Consider the following 10,267-nt stretch of genomic DNA (forward strand, 5'->3'; position numbering starts at 1 on the left):
AAAGAACCTCAACAAGAGTTCAAGAGTTCAAGAGTTGAGGACACGAGTCGGCATGTGATTGATTAGGTAGGTTGTTGTGAGGACAGTATCACTCCAATCTTAAGATGGAACTTGTCTAACAAACATCATGGCTCGAGCAATATCCATCAAGTGTCTATTATTGCGTTCATCCACCCCATTCTGAGCAGGAGTATTAGCACAGCTTGTCTAATGAAGAATCTCATGATCAGCTAGGTATTTTTGAAACTGACCCTCTATGTACTCTTTTCCATTATCACTACAGAGAATTTTCAGAGTGACATTGAACTGAATCAGAAGCATTTTATGGAACTGCTAAAAACAACTGAACGCTTCATTTTTGTGCTACATCACGTAAATCCAAGTAGTTCAGAATGACACTCAATAAAGGACACAAACCATCTTTTTTCCAAAAAAAGATATCTAATAAGACGGACCCCATACATCAGAGTGAACCAAATGAAAAATAAAAGAGTTTCTTTTATTTAAAGGTAAACAGCTAGAACGAGTCTGTTTAGCCAGAGTATAAGCTTCACAAAAGAATTATCCCTAGTACATGATTTAACTAAATGCGGAAATAAAAGAGAAGGTCCCAATTGGTGGGTGTCCCAAACGACAACGCCGTTAATTCAATTTAGAAGAAGCAGAGTGATGAGGAGTAGTTGATATTGCAATCGTAGGGAGACAACCATCATCAAGCAAATAAAGGGATCCTCAATAAAACTACTAATGGATAGAAAATTAGTAGTAAAATTAGGGATATGTAAAACTGACGACAGAGGTATAGAAGAACACTTAATAGAACCCTTTCCGGAGACTGATTATGGGGTGACATATGCTACCACTGGTGAAATAAACTAGAGGAACCGATCATGTGATCAATGGCATTGGAGTCAATGATCCAGTGAGTGGAGACGACTGACGGACAATGACCACCAAATTGAATACTTGAGTGAGCAAAATTGGAACATAAAGGGAATGAATTGACAGGAGTTGAGGAATTAGAAGCCTTGAGTATACGTCTGAAAGTCTGAAGTTCTTCCCGGGAAAGTCTCATATCAATTGCAGGTGGAGCAGTTTCAACCTGATGGGCTTTAGTTTTGGATCGACCCCGAGCATGCTTTGCCTCGAAATCAGCAGGTTTTCCATAGAGCTTCCAGCGGTTTGCCTTGGTATGGTATGGCTTGTGGAAGTATTTATATTTAACAATCTTCTTGGTGGTATCACTAGTTCGATTTGCTCCCTCAGAGGTAGTAGTGGATTTAGTCTATAGGACTGATTTTTCAGTAGTGGAAATATGTAACATAGAGTTAAGACAACATTCCTCTATATAGACCAAGGCAAAGGACTGTTCCAGAGTAGAGAAGGGAGATTTGAGATTTGCTAAGCACCTGAACAAGAATCTGATGATATTCAACATTCAAACCAGCCAAAAAATCACACACCCTAATTTTATCCACATGTTTGGTGTAAGCAGTACAGTCAATAATGGGATGATAATCTGAAAGTGATCCAGTTAATACCACAGGTCCAAAGTTCAACATAATATTTGGAACAGAGAGTTCATGTTGGGTAGTGGTACGAAACTTCTTACGAAGATCAAATACATGAGCATCATTCTCTAGTTTCCCATAGGTTTCCTTGGCAACAGTCCAAATCTGAGAAGCAGTATCCAACAATAAAAATCCTCTAGAAATACATTGATGAATAGAACCAATCAAGAAAGTCATTACTAACCCATTTATCCTGAGGGGTACCCTCAGTAGAGGGTTTCTTTCATTTTCCTATAATGTGTCCGGTGAGACCTCTACTAGCAATGGTAAGATAGGTAGATCTGAACCGAGGTAATTAGTCCCTCCAATTTCACAGTGCTAGTCCCAAAACGCATGTAGTCATTGCGACTTTGTCTATCAAATCCAGAGGTCACAGTAGTTATTTCAGACATGATTGAACTTAGTAAAAATCAACAATGAGAGAGAAATACCAGATCTTCAAAACGAACTATCATAAAGTGTCTATACTTGGATCGAATTGCCCAATAAAGGTAGTGAGGCACTCCAAATTATATCTGATTATGATGAACTGTTGAGATAAGCAAATTAGGGTTCTGGAAAAAAACCCTAATTATCAAAGAAGATGAGAGATTTAATATAAAGACTTGGCAGATGGGACCACAAGTCTGGTCAATCTCCTCTCTAATGGTGATAATGATCTCCTCAAAAATCAGCCAGTTCTAAAGAGGGAGTCCCAAAAATCGATTTAGTCAAGGTTTTGGAAGAAAAACCTGTAAATCGATTAGTGTAGATCTTTAATCTTGCAGGTGGTGATGAGTCCTTTTAAGTAGCTGAACTTGATCTTCAAGAGGTAGAGGTGTGTTCTTTAAAGAGGAAGAAACCACACTCCCCAAAAGTAGAAGAATCAAAAATCATAGAGGGTGAAGAACCCTAATTTTTTTGCAAGGGTTTTGGGTTTTAGTTAATGAGGTAAGGTATATGACAGCCACTAGATTAGTAGGAATCACCTCATTAGATCTGCCCTATGGGAGGTTAATGGGACAAAGATGATGGAAAGAAAAGGGATGGAGGCTTGCGATTCTTGGAGGAAGAAGAAGGGGCTGGAAACTGGAAACTTAGTTCAGAAATTAGGCTCTAATACCATGTTAACAATATGAATAGAAAGAATGCTTGTGTGTCTTCAACTGATCATACAAGTCCTCTATCTATAATATAGAATCATGATAGTCCCATCATAAGAGTACAAAACAGAAAACATAAAGTAATTACAAGAATACTCCCAATCCAACCGCCCCACTCTAAATAGGGTCAATGGAAGGGGGAAAGCCCTAATGTGCCCCTGCGGCACACTTACTCCTATTCTAAAAAAATGGAAGGAAGTTGTTTCAATTATATTTCTATAAGAAGAATGAGAAATTCAAAATTTTTACACCATCAAGGTAAAATCCAAACTCACCCTCATAGCTTGTTGAACCAAGAAAGCACCCCTCTCCAAAGACACATCCTCATATATCACAGTTCTATTTTGATTTCCTTCATCTTCTGTATCTGTTTTCAACTGTGGCCTCTTAATTCTAGCATGACCATCAATGAAGCGATCAACAACATCTTGAAGATCCACGTCAGGCTCAATCTTCTCTATGTCAGCTCCACAGAGTGGACAGTCTCTAAAGCGTGATATACATGCTCTGTTGAAATAGAAAATAGGAGGGGTAAAAGATAAATAGCATAAATGTTCTGAAATGGTCAATGAACAAAATAAACCAAAATAGTAGATTCATTATCATACTGCTTACTTGCAATACTTATGAGAACAAGGAACACATTTGGTACTTTCAAAGAGAAGGGCTTGGCAAATAATGCAGCTGAGAGGGCCCAACTTAAATGTGTGAGAATCATATCCAAATGGGCACTTTGGAGACACAATGGTGGAATCATCAGACTCCTCCTTAACCATGCTTCCATGCTCTGTCTGGTTTCTGTTATGGCTTTCCCCAGAATTCCTTGGACAGGTATCACCTGGGCGTGCGGCTTTAGAGAATGGGCAAACAGAAGTCATCTTGACCAAGAAATTCCTGTTGAAGAACATTTCAGAAAATTTACTTTGAGGTTTTCAAAGAATATTCAAAATCCTTTTTAAGTGCCAAGGCATAAAAAAGAGGGGGGATTTAGAGCTTAAAACAGAGTCAGATACAAAAGAGGGGGGAGGGGAATGTTCATCTCAAACACTAGTAAATGCCTATAGAGACAGAATTTATCATCTCTCCCCAATCGCATAAGGTGATGCATTGTCCTTCGTCCAATTTTATCCAACTCTTAATATATTAAGGTTAACCCAATATGGTAAACAAAGATTGCAATCTTGAGAAGGGTTTCAATTAAGGAACAAAAGAGACAAGATTTTTTTAAGAGATAAAACAAACATATAGTTAAAAATCAATAAGAGAGTGCATCAAAGCCTACATGTGCAAGTTGCGCCCTAGGCCATCTGTCTGAGGGCATGCCTGCCTGGGCGTCACGCATCATGTTGCCCCACCTCCTTTCCCCTTATGGCGGTGGTGTGGAGCGAAGTTTTGATCACTGAAACATATTTTACATCTTCTTGCTAAGCTTTGTTCATCCTTCATCAGTTTTCTATGCTTAACTAATGGGTGAGACCCTACAGAGAACTCAAAATAATATCCTAGATTTTGGGTCTCATATCCCATAGTTATCAGTTTTGTTATCCATAATCTGTTCCTTATTCTGAATTTCACTTTTCTTTGCAGTTCCTATATCTGGATTCTATTTTGTTACTTCTTTATATTTCTGTCCGGCCAATCTGTTCATAACATATCATTAATTTATGATACCTATTCTCAGTTTAGGTATCACTTTGTTACCCATACACAAGTCCTACAATCAGTACTTCTGTATTAGAAAATCTAGTTCCTGGTTACTTGCAGCAGGTCCTATTCCCTATTCCTAAAATTAGATTTAGGGTATATTATCGGCAGAACTATTAGAGAAATATTTGATCACTGCCTTTCCACACCAAAAAAAAAAAAAAAAAAAATGCTAGTGGCTATGCCCCATGTTATATAGCAAAATGGTATTCCATAGAATGTTTCTTGACATTTCAAACTTAAGATGATCACCCAAATAACTTATCAATATTGAATTTGTAAATACTTTCAAAACAAAAAAAAAAACCAAATCCATTACGCGTTCAAGACTTTTTTATTGCATTTGATTGGTTTAGTTCAAGAGCATGAAGCTTTAACCAGTGATCTTACAGAGAATACACAATCCAACTAATAAACATTTTGCATTCATCACATAATTTAATAAGGTAAATCATTCAAATGTAGTTCAAAAATTACAAAAGACCTATTGTTCTCAAAATCAATTGAAACTGCATTGCGGTGCCACTCATTCATCATGAATGAAACGTAAAGGAGGAAATATAATCAAAATTTATAATTACATTGCAACTGCTACAATATACCTCAAAGTATAAGATGGTAAAAAGTTAGACAAATTTTCTCTTTTTTTTTTTTCTGGAAAAGAAACAAAAATTATGATCCTGGTTAGAAGTTATCAGTAGAAATTGCATCAACAGAAATTAGATCAAATACAAGTAGACCCAGATAAATAGAAAAAAATAGAAAATCAACAAAGTAATAATAAAAGGTTAAAGAGAGAAATCCTCGCTGTAAGATAATTCGAGCAATAAACACCACAAACTATTCCATCTTGTTGTGTCATCTCTCACCACACAGGGGAATCATTATGAGTCCAGTCCAAAAATTAGTCTGCCACATACCGTTGACATTTCTTTAAAATATGCAAGATTGGGTGCAAAGAGACTTGAAAGTTTCTTACACGGAAAAAATTCATTATCTTTCCAGCTTGGAAATTTAGTAGAGTTCTTCCCATCTAAAAATCCCAAGACCCAGCTCTTTCACCTGCCCTTCCCGACCTTGCCCCTTCTTTTTCCTTCAATTCGCATCACTTTCCGCGATTTGACTAGTACAACCCCAAGAAACCAGCACAACCGCAACTGAATAGATTTTCTCAGGGAGAAGCGATGGCTTCATGACATTACACGCCATGATTGGGACAAATTAAAAATCTGAATTGGTTTCAGCATATTGGGCATTTTGAGCAAAACAATAAAATCCCAGATTATATAAGCCCCACCCCCCACCCCCAACCCCCATTCTCATGCAAGGGCTAACAAGAGTAACAGTTTGAAATCTAACAGGCATTTTCTCTGTTTGATTCCCTTCTTGCCCAAACAACACCAAAGATTCACTTCCAAAAACATAATTGATAGTTTTTTATCATTCTTCTTAATGAGATTTCTGTTTCCTTTACTGCTGATAATTCAAAATTCTAGGCCTTTTCAAGAAATGTACAGAAATCAACCCACAGAGAGAGAGAGAGAGAGAGAGAGAGAGAGCACACCTTGTATCAGAGAATCGTCGCCGAAGCTATAACGAAGAGAAGTTGGTGAAATTGGAACTGACTCGAAGGTGGGAATGGGGCAATTAAGAGATCAAAGATTGAAGAGATTGGAATTAGGGTTGGTTTTCGCTTGGAAGGCCAAGGTGGATCGAGATATTTGCAGTGCTTGTGTAGCTTTCTTTGTGTTCGTCAGTTTTGCGCATGAATCTCATCATCTCATATTCTCATGGGTTTCCCTTTTTTTACGAAAAAAAGAAAAGATTTCCCTTTATTTTTGTCTTCATTTCTTCCTTATCCATTTCAACAAAGGAAGAAAATTATCTGAACGGTTGGGCCTATTTTGACCTTTTCTTGCCCCACAATCACACATTAAGGAAAAGGAGGGTTTGGGGCTCACCATTAATAAAGATTTTCTTCTATTATGAAATTACTAGAATAAGTGAGAATGTGAGATAGATCTGTTTTTGTGCAAAGACCCGCAAAAGGGGGGAATTTATTGAACATTTAAGGGAGAAAGTTGCATTACAAGATTTATAATATCCACAGGAAATGGGGACATCCAAAAACCCGATGGGGGTGACCAACTATCCATTTTGAAAAAGAGTGGGCAACAATATTCAAAGATCTACTAACATGAACAATAAATCAATACTCAAAACAAGTTTGTAAGACTTGAACATCTAAAATGATGGATGAAATCTCAATCGGAGAATGAAACTCAACCTCATTTTGGCTTCTAACAAGAACCATGCAATATGAGTGGCTCACAACAAGAATGTGAGATAAATAAACCAAGTTTCTTTTCACTTATGAATATCTTAACCATTTGATTAGCATGGGGAAGGATGTCTATAAACCCCTTTTGGGATGGAAGTTGATGATGACATAAGAGTCCAATCATAGGGTTATTGGTTTATGTCACTGGATTCTGCCTTCTAGACCCAGTGCGCCCAAAGCCCATCTATAAAAGCATAATTGTATTCTATCAAAAAAAGTATACTTAAATGCAAGATAAATTTGATGTATTAAGGGAATATACATATCACATATGTGTCCTATCATATGTGATTTTGTGTTAATTATTTGTTATTGATTAGATGCAGTTTGTTCTAGTGATATTTGAGGTCAAAATATTAATGTTCTCATACTAAATTTGCAGGTAAATGGCTTGTCCAAAATTTTTTTATTGTAAGCAAGATAATTTGGAGCATGAACATATTGTATGGCAAGAGTATAGGTTGACTTTAATGAAGTATTCAATATGAGGAAAATTTGGAGGCATCCCTAAGACTTTTACACAGCTTGTTGATTTTAATATTGCTATCCATGATTGTGAATTATTGAATTTCGTGATTTGGGTCCTAAATTTTCATGGTCATATAAATGTCGGGGGTCTGATTTAATCATGGCTCGATGGGTTCCTTGGTAGATTCATTCAATCTCTTTGGGCCATCGTTAGTCCTGTTGTCACTAGAGTTGTCCAGAGGTTTTTCTCTAATGGGCACCTGCTTAGGGCATTTAATAGAACTGACATTGTTCTTATTCCTAAGCATAATCAACATAAGGACATTAGCCAATTTAGGCCCATTAGTCTTTGCTCAATGTGTACAAGATTATTGCCAAGTGCTTAGTGAATCGTCTTAAGCCTCTTAATAGCATAATTTGCCTTTCCAGAGTGCTTTTCTTTATTTGTTATCATTTTTATTTCACATGAGTTCCTCCACAAAATAAGACATTGCAAGAGGAAATCCAGTCTAATGGCTCTCTAAGTTAGTTTTAAGTAAAAATTACGATACAATTGAGTGGTTTTTCTTGGAAGGGGTGATTAAGAAGAGATTTGATGGCATTGGATTAATTGGATAATGCAGTGTGTCTCAACTGTCGAATTTCATATCAAATTTAATTGGGGCGGGGGGTCATTTGTTATGTTAAACCTCAAAGAGGCTTTAGATATGGATGTCCAATTAGTCCCTAGTGGGTGAAAAAAAGGCCAAAGGTTAGAACAGACTCCAAACTCACATATTCTAAGACCTTGCATAGGTGAGACCAGCACTGGGAAATGGCCCTTTATTTTCTTACTCTATCTGTTGCAACATTGTATTCATTTGGATTCCTAATCATAATCATCAAGAAGTTGTTATTTAGTAAGTTGAGAAATACCCTTTTTACTAGAAAACATTATTGAAGAATTCATAGTCTATACAATATTTCCAATAGAGTCATGGTTTTGTAGCTGCCATGGCCAAGAGGAGTCATCAAAGTGCACAGTCCAAAACCAGGGAAACAATTGATGATAATTAAAATGGGAAATTATCTTGTACCACCCGTAATTTGAAACCTATGTCATATAATACTCTAATTTGCTTATAATATCGAGTACATCCCCTCTTTTGTAAACGAAATTACGCTTAAATCTATTATGTTATAGGAAAAAGCATTAAGCGATGACGTGATGTGGTTGTTATTTTCTAAATGACAAGTTTACCCTTTTCAAAGGTAAACTTGTTACTTTACCATTCCATGTAAAAAACCTCCAAATCAACCGATCACAACATTCGATCGAATGTTTAGGGTTTCTTTGTTCTACAAGGGAGTACCGTGGAGAGGAGAAATATTATGATTAATCTCCGATGATGATCACCTACGGATTGCGATTAACCGTTAGTGATGACACTGTTGACATCGATGATCACATGAGGTTTAGGGCTTCTCTATTTTGCAAGTTGCTAAAGTTGGAAACTCTCCTTGAATCTATGGTTTAAGGCTTCTCTATTATGCAAGATGCCTAATGCCATATATTGATTGATATTTTGAACAAATGTTTCAGGTGAGGAATCTGGAGAGGACTTACTTCAAACTGTGAAACATGTATGTATTGCTCAGGCAGACATTCCGAACCCTTCAAAGTTGGATCTTGCTCCTCTCTCATTAGTATTGATCATCCAGGTCGACCCATAGCTACCTAGACGAGCGCACATGTCCAGGTGATGATCCAACGCTTTAAGAGAGGAGCAGAGAATGAGGCATCAAGAACGAGAAGTCAAAAAACCTTTGGATCATCGCTTTGGACACGTGGCGATTGCCCAGCTAGCTATGGGCAAGACCCGGGCGGTCACTTCTCAGGAGAGGAGCCGAATCCTTCAAAGTTGTCGAGAATGATGCGGAGTTTCCATATGCCAAATGAGAATTGTTGGGGGGGTGAGGTGGGGTTGGACAAGATTGTAGATAAAGCAAGAGAAACATGTATTTAATATTTGTGATTGATTATCCAATTGATGCATTTGAGATGTGCTATACATGTTGTGGTTGGAGTTTCAATGGGTTTATGGCCCCTAGTAGAGTCAGATTGTAAAGCATGGGAGGCATCTTTGGTGAATGAAGTTGAGGAAATGGGAATATGTTTCTTGCTCTACACCTATTGCTTTACAATCTATTGACTAATGCATTTTCTGAATTTTTTTTTATTACATATCTACAACAACTTTTTTAATTTGCATTTCTAATGGTTATCAGAATGAAAATGGAGGCAAGAATAGTTCTGCATTGATGAGGAAGGCAAATGTAACCAAACTTAGGCTTTGAATGAACAAATTTACAAAATTACAATCATACTCAAATGTCTATAACAAAAGAATTCGATCCTAGATTACAGAGACAGATAAAGCATGTCTTCAATTAGTGGAAGGGGTGAAGGTGAGGAGTTGCTTGGACTGATGAATCCATGGCTTCACCTTCACAACAACAACATTGTAACTACACCCTGAGAAACAGAGATGGTGAGATAATACTTTAATCCCATAACCACCTGAGTCTATGCTTTCACCACTTCCTTGGCTGCTATGGGTGGCAGTAGCGGAAGTTATAAATAAACCTTCAATGACTGCTCCTTCCCATGACAAAGACCTTCAATGGATGCTCCTTCATTTGACAGAGATCCTAAATGGCAACTCCTTTCTTTGATCGACCCATTCAATGGCTACTCCTTCCTTCAACACTCAATGGCTACTTCTTCCTTCTAGCATTCAATAGTAAGATTTTTTAGGATTCATTTTACGAACACTAGGATAGCCTAGTAGTTGTAGCTTTGGCTTGTGGAGCCGGCACCCCGGGGAGGAGGTCGTGGGATTGAACTCTGTTGTACGCATTGTGTGAGTGTGTGTGTGTTTGCTTATTTATTCTGTATCCACCCATGGTCTAAGGTTCGATATAAATAAACATAACATAGTCAAAAGGGTATTTTTCAATTCTATACTAACGGAATTTATTTCAGGGATCCGATTGATATT

General features: G+C 37.3%; 1 protein-coding gene across 1 annotated transcript; it reads right to left on the reverse strand.

Annotated features, from left to right (window-relative positions):
* Positions 1-2,943: 2,943 nt before the first annotated feature.
* On the reverse strand, positions 2,944-6,072 carry LOC122072003 (protein NCA1-like). Its single transcript, XM_042636502.1, has 4 exons — positions 5,982-6,072; positions 5,020-5,071; positions 3,329-3,607; positions 2,944-3,220 (listed from the first exon to the last, which is right to left on the reverse strand). The coding sequence occupies exons 3-4, from the start codon at positions 3,589-3,591 to the stop codon at positions 2,959-2,961; spliced, it is 525 nt and encodes a 174-aa protein (XP_042492436.1). The 5' UTR covers positions 3,592-3,607; positions 5,020-5,071; positions 5,982-6,072; the 3' UTR covers positions 2,944-2,958.
* Between the last annotated feature and the right edge of the window lie 4,195 nt (positions 6,073-10,267).

The sequence above is a fragment of the Macadamia integrifolia genome, chromosome 2, assembly GCF_013358625.1.
Source record: "Macadamia integrifolia cultivar HAES 741 chromosome 2, SCU_Mint_v3, whole genome shotgun sequence".
In the NCBI taxonomy this organism is placed as follows: Eukaryota; Viridiplantae; Streptophyta; class Magnoliopsida; order Proteales; family Proteaceae; genus Macadamia; species Macadamia integrifolia.

What these genes read in the sequence shown, in the direction of transcription:
- LOC122072003 (XM_042636502.1), bottom strand. Translation starts at nt 3,591, where the DNA reads ATGACTTCTGTTTGCCCATTCTCTAAAGCCGCACGCCCAGGTGATACC. An exon ending in TGTTCTCATAAGTATTGCAA is followed by an intron (nt 3,221 to 3,328) that starts GTAAGCAGTATG and finishes CTATTTCAACAG; the next exon opens with AGCATGTATATCACGCTTTA.